At 46.1% G+C, this 20,097-nt stretch overlaps 1 protein-coding gene and 1 pseudogene across 1 annotated transcript; both read right to left on the minus strand.

Annotated features, from left to right (window-relative positions):
* Positions 1-55: 55 nt before the first annotated feature.
* On the minus strand, positions 56-10,781 carry PLK1 (polo like kinase 1). Its single transcript, XM_054580893.1, has 10 exons — positions 10,246-10,781; positions 9,364-9,532; positions 7,945-8,089; positions 7,034-7,127; positions 5,508-5,727; positions 2,313-2,468; positions 1,154-1,231; positions 804-958; positions 524-706; positions 56-297 (listed from the first exon to the last, which is right to left on the minus strand). The coding sequence occupies exons 1-10, from the start codon at positions 10,651-10,653 to the stop codon at positions 91-93; spliced, it is 1,815 nt and encodes a 604-aa protein (XP_054436868.1). The 5' UTR covers positions 10,654-10,781; the 3' UTR covers positions 56-90.
* A 1,181-nt stretch (positions 10,782-11,962) lies between these two features.
* LOC129076734 (transcription elongation factor A protein-like 4) lies at positions 11,963-15,955 on the minus strand (annotated as a pseudogene).
* Positions 15,956-20,097: the final 4,142 nt, after the last annotated feature.

Genomic DNA, 20,097 nt, shown 5'->3' on the forward strand with positions numbered 1-20,097 from the left:
ACACTATAAAAACCAGCACTGTGGGAGCTAACCACAACAGGCCAAGGTGCTGGTGGAGGGGATAGGGGCACCAGTCCAGAGGGAACAGGTCTATGAGGAGGCCTTGAGGCGATTGGTGGCTGAGCGTGAGCTCAGCAGCTTGTCCACCATGGTGCGGGCATATCGCAGCCGGCTGGCCAGCTCCTTGGAGCAGCCGTATTCCTCCAGGAGGCTCAGGCGGTATGTGCGAAAGTCCCGCTTCTCGTTGATATAAGTCACAGCAGCCATCAATGGGCACAGGATGAGTTTGGTGTGGTCCTGTGAAGGAAGAAAGGAAGGGGATGGACAGACAGAGGAACAGTGGATTAAAGGTCTAGGTGCTAGTATAAGGAAGTATAAGGAAGACAGCTCAGCTAGTTGCGGAGGGGGCCTCACTCCACTCCCTTCCTGTTACCAAGGACAGGTCCCATGCCTCCCATTCCCCACCCAACTCTGTGAGCCCACTGACAGGTGCAGATCCCCAACTCTCCCTGCCCCAGTTCACCTGGAAGAAGTTGATCTGCACAGAGCCATTACTAAGGTGCAGGATGATGGCACTGCGGGTGCGAAACCAGGTACGCAGGTAGGGCAGCCGGGCCAGCTCATCACCTTCCCGTGGTGTGATATTGGCCCCTGCCTTCAGCAAGTGTTCACTCATGTAGTTTCGGAAATACTTAAGGAGGGTGATCTAGTTGGAAAGTCAGGGAGTCCAGAGTTAGAGCCCAGTCTCTGGCACACCACCCACTCCCAGCAGCACCGGGCCACATGGGCCAGCCAGCACTCGCCTTCTTTATCAAGGAGTTGGGATGGGAATTCACAGTGAGGTAGGACTCTGTGCCATCACGCTCTATGTACTGCAGGCTGTCACCATCGTTGTAGAGGATAAGGCGTGTCGAATCATTGAAGAGCACCCCTACGCTGTTGTCACACAGTTGATATCCTGGCAGTAGTGGGGGGAGACCTCAGAAAGGGGAGCAGGGAGCAGGGGGACATTGGGAGCTGGCACTGGGAGATCTGGGATGGAGATAGGAGAGCTGAGAGAGGACCTGACAGCCAAAAAAGGCAAGAGCCTGTAACAAGTCAAGGGACTGCAAGGCCGTCCCTGGGCAACCCACCCAGTCTGGAGGAAACCTACCAAGGCCATACTTGTCCGAATAGTCCACCCATTTGCTGACCCAGAAGATGGGGATGCAGGCCGGATCCTCAGCCTCCTCTGGGGTGGAAACAGACAGAGGATTGGTCAGGACCAGTCTCTTCATCTCAGGTGGTCCATACCAGGAAAGTTGCTGGGCACCCTACCTGGGCTCAGTCAAGAGGCCTGGGGCCACAAGCAGCAAAGCAAGGCCTCTGCTGCCAATAAGCTCAAGCAAGCAGCAGGACAGATACGTAAGCAGCAAGCTACAGTGCAGAGCACCAAGTTCCACTCATTCATTCAACTGACCCATTAAATCCAAGGCCTACTATGTGCTGGGCACTCTCACAGGTACAGTGATCAATGACCAAAACAGCCTTCATGAAGCCTGCATTCTAGTCACAGGGACAGACATTAGTAAAAATAAACAGAACCAAATATTTAAGTTGCTTCCATCATGGGAAGAGTCAGTGGCTGACAGATTATCCAGCTTTCCAGTTTTGAGTGATTAAAAAATTGTAAGAAGACAGACAATTCCAAATACATCAAAGCTCAGTGACAAAGCTCAGTTAAGCTCAGTGACAGCAATAATCCCTTCTTTTAAATACAGAAAACCAGTATGGAAACTCTGGAATACATCGGGTGAGAGATGTTATAGATAATATAAAGCAGGTATGGGGATGGCTATGACTAGGGACAGGAAATGTCCTTGAAGGAGGACAGCAGAGAAGACATTTAGAAAACATGGGAGTATAAGCCATGCAGTTATCTGTAGGAGGAACGTTCCAGGAGACAGGGCAAGCAAAGCCCTGAGGCCGAGCACTCCTGGGTCTGTTTTTCCAACTGTCTTGAAAGCCAATAAGGAATTCTTTGAGTAGAAGAAACAGGGTGTGAATGTGGACCAAGGCAGCACAGAGAGGGGCTGGGAGATGAGGCACTCGTGGAGACAGAACAGGAGCCAGAAAAAGGAAGGAGCCAGACCATGGGAGGGCCTTGGGCATCAGACTAACTCACCGGGATTTTAATCTGTAGGAAATGGGGGAACTAAACATACTATGGGAACAGAAGCCTGGACAAGCCACTATACTCTGCTGGCTGAGATTCCCCTGCCCTCTAGAGATGCCTCAGGCAACCCCCCACCCCAGACTGCTGCAGTGCCCACCTTGCCTCACCAGCCCCCGATCTGAGGGCTTAGAGGCATTGACGCTGTGCAGTTGCTGCAGCAAGTCACCAAGGTGGCAGTCCACTGCCTCACTGGTCTCCCGGACTGCTGGTTCCTCTTTTTCTCGGGGCTGCTCAGGTATGGGGTTCTCTGTGCCTAAGAGAAGATGAGACATAGTCATTAGCTGGGTGAAAAAGTAGCAGTTTGGGAGGGGCACAGGACCCCTTGCCATAGCTGGTACTCTCCCCAGAGAAAATACTTTAGCTGCAATTACTTTAGGTAAACAGTCAGTACCAGGTTATTAGGGCTCATGCTCTAAGGACAGGCACATGGTATTCGCTGGTACTTCCAGGACCAGGCCAAGCCCGTTAGGATGGTGTCACTGCCATACAGTGTTGGACACTCAGAATTAAAAGTACCTTCAGCATCCAGAAAAACGGGAGAGTCAGTAAATTGCAGACCAGCAGGATGAATTAAGCAGGCATTTAATGAAAATGTAAGCAATTTCCCACCCCAAAATTTGCTTTATATACTTACATATGACCAAAAAAGTCTCAAAAGACCCACATTGAAACTTTAACATGGGTTGTATTTGAGTGGTAGAAGCATGATTTTGTCTTTACACTTATATATTTCATTCTTTCCCCACCCATATGTGCTCCTTCTCCTTGCATAATATCAAGCTCTTCTTTAAAAAATTTAAAGATCACCCTGGCTGGTGTGGCTCAGTGGATTGGGCTCTGGCCTGCAAACTAAAAGGTCACAGGGTGCGATTCCCAGTCAGGGCACATGCCTGGGTTGCGGGCCAGGTCCCCAGTTGGGGGTGCCCAAGAGGCAACCACACATTGATGTTTCTCTCCTTCTCTTTCTCCCTCCTTTCCCCTCTCCCCAAAAATAAATAAATAAAATCTTTAAAAAAATAAAATATTTAAAGACCAGTGTTTTCAATTTTAAAAAAGTATGCTGTGATATTTAAATGTGAAATAACATTTGGGATTTGCCTTTGCAACTCTAACCAAAAAAGAGAGGAGGAGGTAGAATAAATAAAAATATAGGCAAATCACTATTGAAAATGGATGATAAATACATGAGGGTTCATCATACAGCTCTCTGTACTTTTGGGTAAGTTGAAAAATTTCCAGTGTAAGAAGTTTTTAAAAAATGTTTTATGTCCAAAAATTAAAGCCAAAAGAAGAAAGAAGCAATCCTTAAAATAACTCTATTACGTGAGAGCCCAAGGAATAAATATCCAAGTTCAGACTGACATAATCAAATAAATACATGGGAGAAGTGACAGCTCTTCCTTACAGAATTCCAATGAATAAATGTAGAAGGAGCAAAGAAAGAGAAACATCACTGTCAGAATACCACAGTTAAAATTGCCACACACAAGATCCACCAGGAGTGCTAAAATCAGTGGGTAAAGTTGGAAGAGAAACAGGACAGTCTCAAAGTAGCTCCAGGCAAGGCATGATTTCATTACAAAGGAAAAAATAATGACTGGAGTGGAGAAGCCCATCAGACACCACCATGACCAAGTGGTCGAGACTGACCTCACCAATAAAAGAAATGTCAAAAATTAACACCGAAAGAAAAAAGGGGAATCCTTAAACTAAGAGAAGCAAATGAACTTATATATTAAATTGATACATACTAAATTGATGCTATATCCACACAGAGAAAAAAGTTATTTCAAGTGATTCTTTTTCATACTACATATCTTTAGTGATTTTTTTCATATTACATATCTATTCCAAGGACAAACAGAACTGCAAGAAAATAAAACATCATATGTTGAAAAATGTATGTATACTAATATAAGAAAACAAGATTTTCAGCTTAAGAAAAAAGAAACACAAATATAAAGTCAAAGAAGTAAAAATCCTATAACATTATATTTGAATCAGACATTTAACAACTACCCAAAGAAAAGTAGTTACTTCATAGTGGAGAAAAATATTGCTATAAAACAAGATTATATCAACGTTAAATTTCCTGAACTTGATTAACTGTGTCATGTGCTGGGGTTCTGTAAAAGAATCTTTGTTTTGGTGAAATAGATGAAGTATTAAGTTGTAAAGAACAGGATATATATAACTTACAAGTAATTCAGAAGAAAGAGAGGGAGGGAGGAAGGAGAATGATGAAACAAATGTGAACAAAAATATGAATTGTGGCCCTGGATGGTGAGGCTCAGTGGACTGAGTGCTGGCCTGTGGACTAAAAGGTTGCCAGTTCGATTCCCAGTCAGGGCACATGCCTGGGTTGCGGGCCAGGTCCCCAACTGGGGGAAGGCAACCGATTGCGGTTTCTCTCATACATCATGTTTCTCTCCCTCTTTCTCCTTCCCTCCTTTCCCCACTCTCTAAAAATAAATAAAATCTTTAATTTTAAAAAAATGTGAGTTGTGGATCTGAATAAAGTGGATATAGGAGGTTTCTGTCTACTCTCACATCTTTTCCTAAGTTTGAAATATAACAAGTTAAATAAAATGCTGAAAAGACATGAATTGGAAATATCATAAACTCAAGATTTGCCCGCCCCCCGCCCAATGACATATTTCCTGATTCTGTCCTCCAAAGAGACCTAGAGAAAATAAAAACCTAATCAGTGGCAAGTGGTTTTATAAGAAAATGTCCATACTTTTAAAGAGAGGCACACTGAAATTTATTGGGACTAAATGATAAGGTGTCTGGGATTAACTTCAGAAACTTCAAAGGAACAAAAAAAGGATGAAGAGGATGAAGCCAGGCTTGCAGCCAGGCTTGCTTTCAATGCATTTATGCTGATAGTTGAGCTCACTTCAGACTCACAGTGACAGAACCTTAGTAACTGGAATCTGGTGGGTATGTGGGAGTACACTGCCTTAAATTCTACGTGAATATTTGAAATTTTTTGTATTTTTTCAATGAACCATACAAAAGTGATGTTAAGAATTTTTTCGAATAAGAATTTTTCAGGTGTGGCATTCAGTCCACTCTCTTCTTTATGGGCCTGTCAGGTCTGATCCAGCCTTGTTAAGGTCTGTCTTTCCGGACATTTTGCCATAGGAGGGTGGGGCCATGGACTCACAACCATGGCCTGTCCTACTGCATACCTGAGCTCTGGAGCCATCCACCCACACATCTAAAGCCTGGGCTCTTTTGGGCGGGGGGTGGAGGGGGATGTCTGTTGTCTACCCAGACCTTGTTTTACCTTTATTGAGGACTGAGAGAGGCTTCCGGTTGCTGGGGTCCAGGCTGCTGGGAGCAATGGAAAACCTGGGTGGAATGGTGAGGCACGTGATGGGGAGACGGGCTGGAATATAACCAGAGGTAAAAAACTCATCGTTGAGTAGCTCGTGGATGGTGGGGCGGGCAGTGGGATCGGTCTGAAGCATCTTCTGGATGAGGGAGGCAGCCACAGGATTGATGTGCTGGAGCAATGAAAGGAAGAGCCATAAGTGGGATGTGACAGTGCCTCCTTCAACTGCACTGCTGCAGGCCCATCCCACATGCAGCCCCCTGCTGTCAAATAGACCCTAATCAGTGACTGCAAACAACACCAAGTTCCCCATGATTAACTTTGCTGAGTTGACAAATGTCATACTCAGTTGTGAGAATGGTTATTTCTCCTTACTCCTCAAACTCGAGATCAACTTGAAGCCATTTTGTCCCCGTTTGCTACTACACAATTCAAGGTGCTCACCCCTAGAGTAGCACTTGAGAACACAGGCTTTGGGGTCACAGAGACATGGTTTAAGTCCCAGTTCCACCCCTAATACCAGCTGTGATAAGTATCTTCATCTATAAAACAGGGACATGGCACCAAACCTGGTGAGAAGATTCCATAGGTTATAGACCTAGCACAGGTCAAATGCATAGTCGCAGCTTTGCATTAACTCTGCACTCACTATGTGCCAGGAAAGTATCTTAAGCACGTCATATAAAAATTCACTCATTTACTTCTCACAGAAACATCTAAGGGGTGAAGGTCTCTATTACCACCCCTCTCTTGCACACAAGGAAACTGAGGCACAGAGAGGTTAAGTGCCTAAGAATACACCTATTAAGTGGGAGAGCCAGCACCCATACTAATGCAGTCTAGCTGGCTCAAGGACCCACATGCTGGACTACTCCATGCCGAGTCCGTCTGACAGTTAACCGACTATCTGTCATTGTGGGGATAGGGCTCTTTGGCTGCACACAAGGCAAAAACATGAAAGCACCCATGTGCCAGGCTTGTTTTCAATGCATTTATGCTGGTAGTTGAGGCCACTTTGGACTCACAGTGACCCATGACTGTGAGCACTTCTTGTATGCAAGGCAGTGTGAAGTGCTGCTCTCCGTTTCACAGATGGGGAACCAGAGCTCAGAAGATCCGGGCCACTTGTCCATCTGCATCAAGACAGTCCACTGCCAAAGCCTAAGCAGCACTTTTACTTCTGCCTCCTACTTCCTTCGCTTTTCTGTGTGTGTTTGTTTTCTACACATCTTCTGGGTTATATACCCAACCTTCAAAATCTAAAAAACTCTCTTCCCTTGGGGAAAAAAGTGCCTTTGTGTACATATGTCTTGTTCTGTATGTAGTTTCAGACATAAACCCTCTAAGACTCTGAGGCCACCTGAGGTGTGGGGTTGACTTGTTTCTTGTGTCCCCAGGTTCTAGCTAGACTCAGTAAATAGCTTTGTGGGGAAGGTAAACAAAATATAATAAATTTAAACTTAAGTGTTTTTAGTCACCTTGGGAATACTGTACTCATTCTTCTTGATCCGTAGGTAGGTCTCTTTTAGGCAAGATGTCTCAAAAGGTGGTTTGCCCACTAACAAGGTATACCTGTAAGCACAAGGTGGGATTTGGCTCAAAGCTGTCAGCCAAAACACAGATGCAGGACGAATCATCTCATGGCCAGAACAAAGGCCAGGCATCCTCTGGATACTCTGTCCCTGAGGACACGGCCCAAGCCCACTGAGCAGCCCCAGGAACCAAGACATTCACAGAGAAAGACCTCAACAAGTTATAGGTGACGAGAACAGGATTCCTATGGGCAATTTTCTAGGGCCCCAGAGGCCACCATCCAATACAGAACAATCAAGGTGGGGGCTAACCTGCTCCTGCACAGGCAGCTCTGCATTTACTAGTTCTGTACTTAGAGCCTGAAGTCTTCATCTGAAACAGCTCCACTGAAAAGTATGATGGCTACTGCCACAGCTCAGGCCCTCTGCCCACCACCCAGCTCTGAGGGCCTAGACCTGGGCAGGCTGCAGGCACCTCCTCCTGCCAGCTCTAACTCCTGGCCTAAGTCCTCCCACCCAATGCCACTTTCTAGATAGGTGGTTCTAACACTTTTGTGCAAGAGAAGCAACCAGGGATGTTAAAATCCAGATTCGATTTAGCAGTCTGGATCCTAAGGTTCTGCATTTCTAACAAGTTCCTGGGTGATGATGTGGCTGATCTGTAGACCACACTTTAAGTAGTAAAAGGCCCAGGTTGCAGGAATCTTACAGGATACACCAGTGACAAGAAAAGATAGAAAAATTAGGCTGTTTTTAGGTTGCCTGTCTTCTCGAGCAGCCTTTTCATAGGCAGATCAGTTAACAGGTCAGATGTCAAAAAGAGCCCCTAAGGAGGCCAGGTGGGTCTCCCAACTTACATGATACACCCGATGGACCACACGTCCACCTCGAAACTGTGTCCTTTCTTACTCAGCACCTCAGGAGCTATGTAATTAGGAGTTCCACACAGGGTCTTCTTCCGTTCCCCATCATATTCAACTTTGGTTGCCAGTCCAAAATCCCCTGGGTGAGAGGAAGGAACAGGAGGTACTCAGATGCTAGCCTCTGCCATTTGTCAATGCAGACAACTTAATTCAGGTTTGACCACTGAGAACTACGTTCATCTGATCCCTCAAGCTTATTCCTTGTATGCAACAAGGCCTACTTAGGAATCCTCCCACCCTGCTGGCTCAAGGAGGGGACCTTTCAATGATTCTCCTAGCTCCTCCCCTTAGAAAGAAGGACTAAGCTTCTAAAAGGGAATTGACAGGGGCAGAAAAACTCAGGGATCAAGCAAGTCCACTTTCAGGACTGCTATAGGCAAGTTTGTGAGGTAACAGGGAGGGGCTGGAACTGTGGCAAACCAGAGGGATTCAATAGGGAACAGCTGCTTTTCATCGCAGCAAGGAGTTACCCTGAGGAAATGCTGTCCCTGTACCACTGGAGTTTCCAATAGCTTAAAAGGAGCTCCAAATTTAAAAAATTAAAACTCATTTAAATTCTTTAAAAAATATTTTTTAAGAAATAACAAATGTTGGAGAGAATGTGGACAAAAGGGAACCCTCATACACTGCTGATGGGAATGCAGACTGGTGCAGCCACTGTGGAAAACAGTATGGAGGTTGTTCAAAAAATTAATAGGGCTACCATATGGCCCAGCAATGCCTCTTCTGGGTACCTACCCCCAAAATTTGAAAACACTTATTTTTAAAGACATGTACCCCTATGTTCATTGCAACATTATTCACAGTAGCCAAGACATGGAAACAACCTAAATGTCCTTCAAAGAATAACTGAATAAAGAAGATGTGGTACACATATACAATGGAATAGTACTGAGCCATAAAAAAGGACGAAATACTGCCGTTTGTGACAACATGGATGGATCTTGAAAGTATCATACTACGTAAAATAACTCAGACAGAAAAGGACAAGAACCATATGATTTCACTCATATCTGGGATGCAAAACAGAAATCAATAAACAAAAACAAATTCATAGACACAGATGATAGCATGGTGGTTACCAGAGGAGAAGGGAGATGGACAAAGGATGATGAGTAAAGGGGGTCAAATATATGATGATGGAAGGAGACTAGGCTTTGGGTAATGAGTATACAATGCAATATATAGATGATGTATTATACAGTAAAAGTGTACACTGAAGCTTACAGAAGTAATCAACAGCTCAGCCTTCTCCCTTCCTCCCCAATTTCCTTCCTATTTCCCCTCTCCCAGTATCCTCTTTATTCCTACTTTTTTGTCGTGGCAGGAACCCCTGCGGGTCCAGCACCTCACCTATTTTCACCTCCAGATCCTCGTTCAGGAAGAGGTTGCCTAACTTGAGGTCCCGGTGAATGACCCTGTTTCGGTGCAGGTACTGGCAGCCAAGGACGATCTGCCGCAGGTAGTAGCGGGCCTCAGGCTCGGTCAGTGCTTTCCGCCGTTTGTGCAGCTCTAAGAGAGACTGGGTGGGGGAAAGAGAGGAAGAAGGAAGAATGGGGGTGGGGAGCGGTGGTCGGTACTGAAGTTCAAGGGAGAAAGCGGTATTTTTAGGTAAAGGCAGCCCGGGACCCCACGCCCCCACCCTCCACCCACGCCATTTTCTCTCCAGGACAATTAGGATCGGAGTTCTCCCATAAACCTGGCACTCCCGTTTTCTACTAGCTCCTTCCAAAGCCCCTGACCTGGGACTCCTCTGTCAGCCCCACTTCCTAGGCTCAAAGTCCCCAGTATCCCCTTCCCGGGTCTTTTCGTGGCACCAGATCCCTTTCCTGAACCTCCGAGGTCTGTCTCCAACAACCCTCTCCCTGACCCAACCCCAATCCGGAAGTTACAGGTCCAAGGCACCCCTTCCCCAGGACTCCACCCTTGGCAACTCCGGAAGCCCTACCGTCCAATACCAGAGTTCTTCCCTGATCACCCCCACCTTCTGCCCAACACCCAGAGTCCAGGAGCCAACTTCCCTAGAAGCAACAGGACTCGGACTTCCCTTAACCGAAACCCCCTCCCTTAGCAGCTCCAAGCTCAGCCCAAGAGCTTTTCCACCCCTAACTCGAGGTTACCAGCACCTTCTCTCTAGCAGCTCCGAGCCCAGGGTTCCCGTTCTCCAGCAACTACGTGTCCGGGCACTCCAACCCCCGCCCCTGGGCAGCCTAGTCCCCCTACCGCGACACTTACTCTCCGGCGGCAGAGCTCCAACACCACGAACACGAAGTCGCTGTCCTCGAAAAAGCCGTGGAAGCCTACGACATGCTGGTGGGCGAGGCTGCGGTGAATGGATATCTCCATGGACATCTTCTCCTTCTGATGCGGCTTGAGCAGCAGCGACTTAGGCACGATCTTGCCCGCGAACACCTCCTTAGTGTCTGCGTCCGAGATCTCGAAGCACTTGGCAAAGCCACCCTTCCCCAGAAAGCGGCCCCGCAAATAGCGCCGCCGACTGCGTGGGTCCACTAGGACCTCTGGGATCTCTTTCCCCGGCGGGGCGGCCGCCGGGGCCCCCGGAGCGGCAGCGCCCGGGCCCCCGGCTTTCCCTGGGTCGGCTGGTGCCCGCGCCAGCTTCCCTACTGTTGCCGCCGCGCTCATATTCCCGGAGTTGCTCAGCGGCCCTCCAGGGTCTGGGAAGAGGTTTGACACCGCTGGACTCCTCCTCGAATTCAAACGCGGCGCCGGGAACGTTACAAAAGCCTACGCGCCAGTGATTGGCCGCGGGGATTTAAAATCCAAACCCGCCCGCCGCGCGGCACTCTGGGTGCGCTGGGCACCTAGCCGCCTTCACGCTTTACGCAGCGGGAAGGCTAGGGAAGGGGCGGGGGAGGAATTTGATTGACAGAAATTCACGAGCAGCAGACACGTGGGATGCCTGAGAAACGAGCCGAGCCAGAGCCAGAGTTCAGGGTGTCTTCTTCTCTTCGCGCACGGGAAGTACCTCTTTCCTAGAAGCTTTTCTTAACACCTACCTCCACCCCCATAACGTCTTCTAGAATATAAACTAAGAATAGAGACCCGGCAGCGCCAAGAGATAGCTTGGGAGAGCCTTGGAACCCGCCTCAGATACCATCGGCTCTCTTATGATATCCCCAATGAACTAAAATCTAAGTAAAAACAGGATGCTTGCCAGGAATTTGCATTTTCGTGTCAAGGTCCCTACTCCCCTCCTTCAAATAACAGCGGCTCCTATACCCCTCTGGATTACAGAGCAACGCTACTAAAAGTATGGTCCAGGGACTGCCACCATTACCATCACCTGAGAGCTTGTTAGAAAGGCAACTTTTCAGGCTCTGCTGCAGACCTCCTGAGTAGAATTTGCCTTTCAGCGAGACTGCCCAGGTGATTCCTACACACACTTAAGTTTGAGAGGCTCCATACCGGTGTCTCGCTTGCTCACTTCTGTATTTTCCAGTGCCTGAAAAAGCAGACCCTCAGTGTTGGTCAGAGGGAGAGATGGAAGAGTGCCTGGCAAACTGACAGGCCAAGGCCAAATTTGGCCTGCAGGGTTGCTTAGTTTGGCCCCCACTCTTTAAAATTTGGATTCATTTAAAGCACTTCAAAATCAAGAGAGCTCACACAAAATTCAGATCTGCAGCTTTCCCTGAAAAACAAAACAAAACTAGCAGCTCTGGCAACTCTATGCCTGCATACCTCCCTAGTTTGCCAGAGTTCCCAGATCCCCGCCCCCTGTCCCCCACCTTTGTCTATTTGCCTATATGGCTTCCATAGATACTTGAATGGCAAGCCTGGAGTGGCAGAATAGCCAAGTTAGAAGCCCTTTTTCTGTACCCCTGTTGCCTACCATGTATTTAAAGAGTCCAGCAAAAGTCACACCACGTTGTAAGTACCTCTTTACCCACCTTTCAATAAACTGAGAGGCGATGATGATGTCCTTCCTACCCCATGTTCCAAGCTCCCAGTGTAATGCCCAGTAAAAAGGAGGGACAAATATTTGCTGAATAAAAGGGAGGGTTTTTTTAATTACGATTTTTTATCCCTGTGGTATATTGTATTCTATTGTGTTTATTGAAGTTGATTCTACATAAGGAAAAATATACATATCACAGTTGTACAGCTCAGTGAATTTTCACAAGCTGAACACATCCCATGTAAAGAGCACCCAGACTGAGAAAGAGAACACTACTGATACCCCAGAAGTCCCCCTTGTGCCTTGTGTTGGGGGTCCCCAAGACTACCCCACCCAGTTCGATGATTCACTAGGAGACTGACACACTCAGCACATACCTCTACTCATGGCCAAATACTATTTATTACAGAGGAAGGCTGCAAAGCAGAATCAGCCAAGGGGAAAAGGTGCACAGAGCAAACTCCTGAGGAAACCAGGCACAAGCTTCCCGAAGTCCTCTCCCAGTGAAGTCACACAGGACACACTTAACTCCTCTGGTAAGGAGTTGTGACCACACCAGCAAAGTGTTATCTGCTAAGGAAGCTGATTAGAGACTCAGTGCCCAGGGCTCTAACTGGGGGTTTGTCGTGTAGGCACCATCTGCCTAGCACACCCAAAATCTGAACTCCCAGAAGCAGATATTTAGCATAAAGCACATTGGTTGCACACACAGTTTAGGCATAATGAGCCACTCATCATTTAGTGAATGCTGAGAAGCCTCCCAAAGTCAAAGCTCCCAGTAGCCAGCTAAGGGCCAATCTTACATACAGCCCTTTCTAATGTGAACAGTTTCAGGACTGCTTTAGTCACTCTTTTCTACATAGTTAAGACTTGGCCCAGGCTTCTTTACAGCAAAATTATTATCTGTAGGACCTCATGCAAAAGGATGAGACCAACCTACAGGACTGATCTCAGCTCTAGACCTATTAGGGGACCTGGATTTAGCAAGTTAAAATAACTCCCATTAACCATGAAAGTCTATCTTACAAAGCCCAGGTAGCCTCCTCCTCAGTTTGTCTTACATGTTTTTACTTGGCCCAATGTTATCAACTCAAGTACAACACAGCTGTGGCCTACAAGTTAAGTTGATCTGAAGCCTTCCAGGGCTGAGCCAGTGTGGTGATGGGCAGACAGTAAAACCCCAGAGGACACATGTGGTCTTCCTGAAAGCCAGTTTACAATGTTAGGGTGCCCCAAGGACAGACATTGGTCTGGCAGTGGAGGTTAATAGCACCCACAGTGTAGCCTGTTACCATGAGACCTCCTGCCCTAAAGTTCCCCCAAGTCTGGTATGAAAAATGTGTCCTGTCCTTGGTCTCCAAGGGACTGCCTGAAGGGAGTCCATCCCAGTGTTGCATGCCCATGATACCAGTTTATCCATCTCATGAGTTTCGATGGCACTTGAAGGCATTCTGATAAAGAGTGCAGGAGCCTCCTCTGTTGTTATAGTCAGTGCTGCCAGGTGTAACCACAGGCTCAGCAGTCTGAACTCAAAGCACTCGAAGTGCATGGTGAGGCATCAGTGGAAAGCTTTCAGGAAGAGGGAAAGCCTCCCCGACTAGTTCTTATAAAGATGAGGAATGCCCTTTCCATTCCCAAGGCTCCCCAGGTACTAGCTTTTTGCTTTTTCTACACTTATAAATTCAGTATGCCCCACCAATCAGCAACCTTAACTTTACTTTTCTTTTTTTAATGGTTCTGCAAACTGTTTTTAATTTAACAATGCACCATAAACATTTTTCCATGCAATGGGTGAAAATATGCTACTGAAACATAGGAGGCTGTAGTTGGATAATGAGTGACACCTAAAGCAAAGTATAAGCAAAAGGTTAAAGCTCTGGGCCTGGCGAATGCCTGCTAGGGGGAACTACGCAAAAGGAATGTCTTCAAAGTCCCTTTCCAGGGTCTTATAGCCACCCCTGAGTTCCCTTGGACCCCTCGAGTGGAAGGGGTCCTGTAAACTTTTTTGCATCCAAGTAACCACCCCCCCGCCCCCGACAATTTCTGTCTGGTTTTCTTCACCTCATCCTCTACCCTAGCCATCTTATCAAATTCTCTTAGCATGTCCCCACTGCTCAAGTGCATATCGAGTATGGCCTCTTTGTGTTTCCTGAAGCACAGAACCAGCCCCTTGTTGGTTTTCCTTTTGGCTTTCCTGGTACATCATCCCCAACTGGGCATTTCTGTGCAGCTCTTGGTTCAATCACTGGTTTTCTTTCTTCTTTTGGCTTTTCCTTGCTCTCCGGTTTTCCCTGGCTCTGTGGCTTTCCCTCCCTCTCTTCTAGTATTTCATCATCATCTGTCTTTCCCTTTTTTTCTATCTTTCCCTCATTTTCTTAATTTTCGTTGTCTTCCAGAGTACGAACCACTCTAGCTTTTCAGCATTCTGAGGCTGTTCTTTGTTTTCCATCTTTCCTTCACTCTCAGGCATTCCATTTTCACTGCAGAATGTTTCCATATTGAGATGTCCCCCCACCTTTTCTGCGGGAATTCTTGACATGTCCCTCCTTTTCTAGCCTACCAAGTGCTGAGAGCAAAGACACACAGACCTTTTTCCTCTCTATGCCTATTCCTTCTCACCCATTCCAGTGTTCCTTGGGCAGTGACGAAGACCCTCGCACTGACCTGCAAGAACCTGGAGCAACAATTAGGAGTTTGCAGATGTCTTAGGGCCCAACCATAGCGAAGGAGCCGCATTTATTTAATCACCTCCTGCTGTCATCTAGTTCTTTCATCTGGAAGGACTATACAAAGAGGAATAAAAGCCCTTAAACAGAGCCTAGGCTGGGTAGCTCAGCTTGTAAGAATATCATCCTGATACACCAAGGTTGTGGGTTCAATCTCCATCAGGGTATATACAAGAAGCAACCAATGAATGTATAAATAAGTGGAACAAATTGATGTTCTCTCTCTTCTCTCTCCCTGCCCCCATCACTTTAAAATAAATAACATTTTTTAAAAGTTTTAAAAAGCACTTAATCAGATAGACATATTCAGGAACTGGTCAGGATGTGTTATGGGCTAAGCTGCCTTTGGCCAAAATTCACATGCTAACGCCCTAATCCTCGGTACCTTAGAACATGACTGTAATTGGAGAAAGGGCCTTTAAAGAGGTGATTAAGGTAAAATGGAGTCATTAAGGTGGGCCTTAATACCAAATGACAAGTATCCTTATAAGAGGAGATTACGACATAGACAACACAGACAAAGCGGTGACCATGTGAAGACACAGCAGGAAGGCAGATATCTGCAAGCAAAGGAGAGAGGCCTCAGGAGAAACAAACCCTGCTGACAGCTTGATTTTGGACTTCTGACCTCCAGAACTAAGGAAGTAAATCCCTGTAGTTTAAGCCATCCTCTCTGTGGTATGCCATTATGCAGCCCTAGCAGGTTTAATAGAGGATGAAATTTTCAAAAATTTCAAAATGGGTCTACATAACCTCCTACCCCTTTTATCCACATAGCAGCCTAGAAAAGATCAATCCCTTTCTAGAGACAGCTACATTTGAATAATCAACCTACCTTACGTACCAGAAAAAAGTGAGGAGATACAGACAGGGTATCAGCCCACTGTGACAAGGTGCAGCAATCCACAAAGCTGAACAGTGCAATAACCCTCCCCCCAGAGGAGACCCAAAGGCTGATCTGTTAAAAGCAGACAGAGGGGTCACAGTCCCTTTTAGGTGCCCTCCCCTAACTGACAGCTTTTGGCAGGGATCACAAGTTAGGATGCAATTAGCCTCTGATCAGAGATCAAGAATTGATCAGCAGCTCAATTTTAGATCCTCCCTTCTGAGAGCAAGCCCTTTTCTATGGCATTTGTACGTGACCCAGAAGGTCCAGCTGGCATCCGCGATTCATGTTTTCATAATTCAGAACTCCACAGATGGGATCCTAATTCTCCAGTGGTACTGAGGTCTAAGTCCTGTTCATGGAGCCTGGGTCTGCTTTCAGTCCAGCAGAGCTCCTACTGAGGCTGAAAAGGCACACAATAGCCCAGCAATCAGGATCAATGAATTTGCAATTCTGAATGAGCCAGCTGCTTTCTCCAGCAGCAGCAAAGACTTGTTGCAGTGCTATTTAACCATGGTCCAAATGTAAGTGACAAGCATGACTTCCTTTTCATCTTGTCCATCTTAACAGTCCAAACTGACCCATTCAAAAATATGCACATCAAAATGGACAGTCAGCAGCCAATATCTGTCAGGTATTTGATTTCAGCAAGAGCTTATTACCAATTTAACTGCTTTTTCAAATTCCAAATGTGTATTTCCATCCAGAAATTGTCTCTCTTTTAATGTTGTCTTCCTCTTTCCAGAGGCTCCAAGAGACAAATCATAGCAATGATCATCAGTTATGGAGACTTATTCTGGTTCCAATTAGAATTTAAATTCTAATTTACTAATGGAAAAAAGCAAGAAAGTTGTATCCCACCAACACCTTCCAAATTTAATTTTATTGCATCTTTCTTTGATTGAGATGATCCCACTAGCATTTATGAAACTATAAGCATATAACATTTTAAACCAACTCTATTGTATATCCAAGTACAACTGCCACAAAATACAAAGCCGTTTTTTAAAAACTTTCCTTCTTGTCTCATTGCAAATTTACACAAACACCTAGCAGAAAATTCAGCATTTACAGGGCTTTCATTGCAAGCCTGCAACATTAACTCTTTTCTGCACAGGCCTCTTCCAGTAACAACCTGTCAAGGATCTCTCTCCGCTATCTCGTAAGGTCAGAGTTTTAACCAATGGACTCAACTAATGAAAACAAGTTAGAGTGTTTTTCATTCATACAAAGACCATTGAGGACCCACTGCATGGGTCCACTTAGAAACACTAAAAAATAATGAAACATTGAAGAAACTTCCTTTAATTTCCTTTCATTCTTTAACAGCTTTTTCATTTCCCTTCTAATCCTTGTCAGTAGGGAGTTTCAATTTCATATAGATGCAATGATGCCCTGTTAATACAATCTATCTTAATAGTATCAGTAATAACACTCTAATAGTGAATCCTTACTGAGCACCTGCTATATGTGATGCATGGGGCTAAAAGCTTTACAGAAGTGATCTCATTTAATCCTTACAAAGGCCTTAAGAGAAAAGATTATACCCATTTTAAAGATGAGGAAATGAGCACTTTTGGATTAGGTTACTCACCCAGCATCACGTAGCTAACAGGTGACAGAGCTTTAATTCCAGTTGGACTCTGCTGACTGCACAGTACATTTGCTCATACACTGGCTCTCTGCACACTGTCTCTTTGGGCCTTGTCTGGAAAGCCCCAAAACCCAGACTCATTTGTTCACTTGCTCACTCCCTCCTACCAAAAAGCAGTATGACATATTGGTTAAACTCATGGACTAAAGAACCCTAAGTTAGTTCAAATGCCAGGCCCTCCTTAGCTGTGTGACCTCTCTGTGCCTCAATGTCTATGTCTATAAAATGGCGATAACTATACACAGTGCCCATTTCCTAGGATTCTATCTAGATGACGTGCCTATCTCTTACGGTTCTTGTAAAGAGATTCTATGGGCAAAGCTCTTCAAACAGTACCAGGCACATGATCATGTCCTTATTGTTGTTGTTACTGAAATAAAAGGAACCTGTGCTTACTCCCAGGATGCTCAGAGTCTCCAACAGGGCTTTTCTGTTCCTGGGCTCTCATATTTCCTTGTTTTCCCCCTCTGCTCTGGCCCTACTGCTTCCTTGGGCTCTTGTGGCTCCCATGGAAAATCAGAGAGCACCCAGAAGACCCCAAAGGTTGGGGTGAATGCAGCTGAAAAGGAACTAGTGGGACCAAGAAAAACCAGAGGCTAATGTCTAGATCCAAGGTCTGAAAGGCAGAGTGTGGACTCCACTCCTGTGTTTCTTTTCTTGGGTGATTTTCATATGCACAAACCATGTGCCTCATGCCCAACTGACTTGGAGACATAGAACAAACCATTTTGTTTCCTCAGGGAAGCAGGACGTCCTGTGCTAACTCTTCTGCCTTCAGGGTTCAGGCCAGGGTGCATAAAGAATGCAGCTAGGGCCAAGCCACCAGGGAAAACAAAGGATTAACTGACTGGATGGTAAGTGTAACCCTCATGGCCAAGTGCTCTGGAGGCCCAGGACATTGGAGGAGCTGCATAAAACACCAGCTTTGTAGAAGACAAGACTTGGATTCGATTCCAGTTCAGCCATGTATTAGCTGTGTAACCCTGGGAAAATTTACTTCTCTGAAGATCAGTTTCCTCCTCTGTATAATGGATTGTAAAAATCCCTGCACTTTTGACAGTTGAGAGTATTAAATGTTTTCAAATACATGCCTGGCATCCCACAGATGCAAAGCAAGAAAGGGTGATTCCTTTTCCTCATGTCTTCTTGTGATAGACTGATTATAAAGAAAAGATGTTCTTAATTTTAAACTTCGAAAAATATGAGTGCTGAACCTTATGCTATAGGAGGTTTCGCTCAAGATGTATCACTTCCTAATAATAGTAGTTAAAACTACCATTTATTGAGTGCTTATCCTGAGCCAGTATCCTACTTTACATATATGAATGCATTTAAATCCTCATCACAACCCTTATACATCTGCCCCATTTTATGGACGAGAAATCTGAAGTTCCACAAGGGAAGACAACTTGCTCAAAAGTGCAGGGCTAGGATTGGATCTGCCACCTCCAACCACTGTGATGAACATTCAAGAAGGGACCCTCAAGCCTTCATCAGGGCCCTCTACTTTGTCTCCTTGGCTTTCTCTCCCACTAAGCTGTATGATCCCTATGGGCAGGGCTGGGCTCCATCTTATTCTCCACTGTATCTCCTGGAACTTAGCAGTGGTTCAATAAGTATTTGTTAACTGAATAAATGAGTGATGGATTAACTGCATGCCTATCTTCCTTGCCCTAAATAGCAGCAAGTGCATGTTCTGCAAAAGCACCTTCCCCTCCTTGAGAGTTCAAGAAGTGCTTCAACAATCATGGACTTATGGGAACTGGTCCAAGCTGGCAGCACATTTTGCTGACACCTGTTTTGAAATAACCAGACCTTCAAACACATTGTCCCAACACCACCAGCGCCGTTTCAGGGGACTTGCAGCTCCACAGAAGATATCCCAGGAGATGAGCAACCTAGATATGACCACCCATAGCAACCATCCAGGTCTGTTAGATGCTAATCTGTCCTAGAGACTGGCTGAGGGTGAGTTGGGACTTGGATGGGCTCCATGTTCTGGATACCCTATGCCAGCGGCCCTCAACCCCCGGGCGCAGACCTGTCCTGGTCTGTGGCCTGTTAGGAACCAGGCTGCACAGCAAGAGGTGAGCAGCAGGCAGCAAGTGAAGCTTCACTTGCATTACCGCCTGAGCTCCGTCTCTTGTCTCCCTGCCATCCTACTGGCCCATCCGTGGAAAAACTGTCTTCCACAAACTCGTCCCTGCTGCCAAAAAGGTTGAGGACCCACTGCCCTATGGGCTCTCACCAGCCATATCAAGACATGAAGACGTTCTCCCTAGGCAACAAGATCCCTCCTTTATGCTAAGAAACTTCCAAGGATGTGTTAAATAGGAGTAATGTTTGTCTGATTCATTTCAAGTCTGCCATCACCCAGATGGGTCAGAGTGTCTAAGAAAGAAACTGTGGCCACAGGCTCTGAGTGAACTCACTCATGAAGAAGTGACTAATTCAGAAGCCACCACATATCCCAACAAACCGCAAGGGCCCTGTGCAGCCATGTGAAACAGAATCTGTTAATAGGAGGCTAAGTCAATCATTCAAACCTTGTTCCCTGCACCAGGGGTCCTGCAATATCTTATCTGGCCTAGGGTGGAGGCTAGTGGGGGTCAGGGTGGGGGGCTCACATTCAAGTAATCACCCTATTAAGTATGTGCTGGATACCCACAGGTTCATACCTGCCACCTCAGGAGCTCACAGTTAGTGTGGATTCAGGCAATAACACAGGTACATAACTAGAGTTTACCTAGGCCTTGACAAAGGCCCCTCCATAGGTGGTATGGGGTCCATGACAAAGAAGTTCCAGGCAGAGGAACATCCTTCCAAATGGCTTTTTTTTTTTTTTTTTTTTTTTGAGAGAGGGGAGGGAGGGAGACAGACAGGGAGAGAAACACCAACTGGTTGC

This window comes from Pteronotus mesoamericanus, unplaced genomic scaffold, assembly GCF_021234165.1.
Source record: "Pteronotus mesoamericanus isolate MK-2021 breed Mesoamerican mustached bat unplaced genomic scaffold, CSHL_Meso_final contig_64, whole genome shotgun sequence".
Classification (NCBI taxonomy): domain Eukaryota; kingdom Metazoa; phylum Chordata; class Mammalia; order Chiroptera; family Mormoopidae; genus Pteronotus; species Pteronotus mesoamericanus.

Excerpts from the sequence above, each read along its gene's own strand:
- PLK1 (XM_054580893.1), bottom strand. The coding sequence starts at position 10,653 with ATGAGCGCGGCGGCAACAGTAGGGAAGCTGGCGCGGGCACCAGCCGAC. Across the intron at positions 7,128-7,944 it reads TGGTCCATCGGGTGTATCAT|GTATACCTTGTTAGTGGGCA; the intron begins GTAAGTTGGGAG and ends TTGTGCTTACAG. Across the intron at positions 1,232-2,312 it reads TCGGGGGCTGGTGAGGCAAG|AGGAGGCTGAGGATCCGGCC; the intron begins GTGGGCACTGCA and ends TTTCCACCCCAG.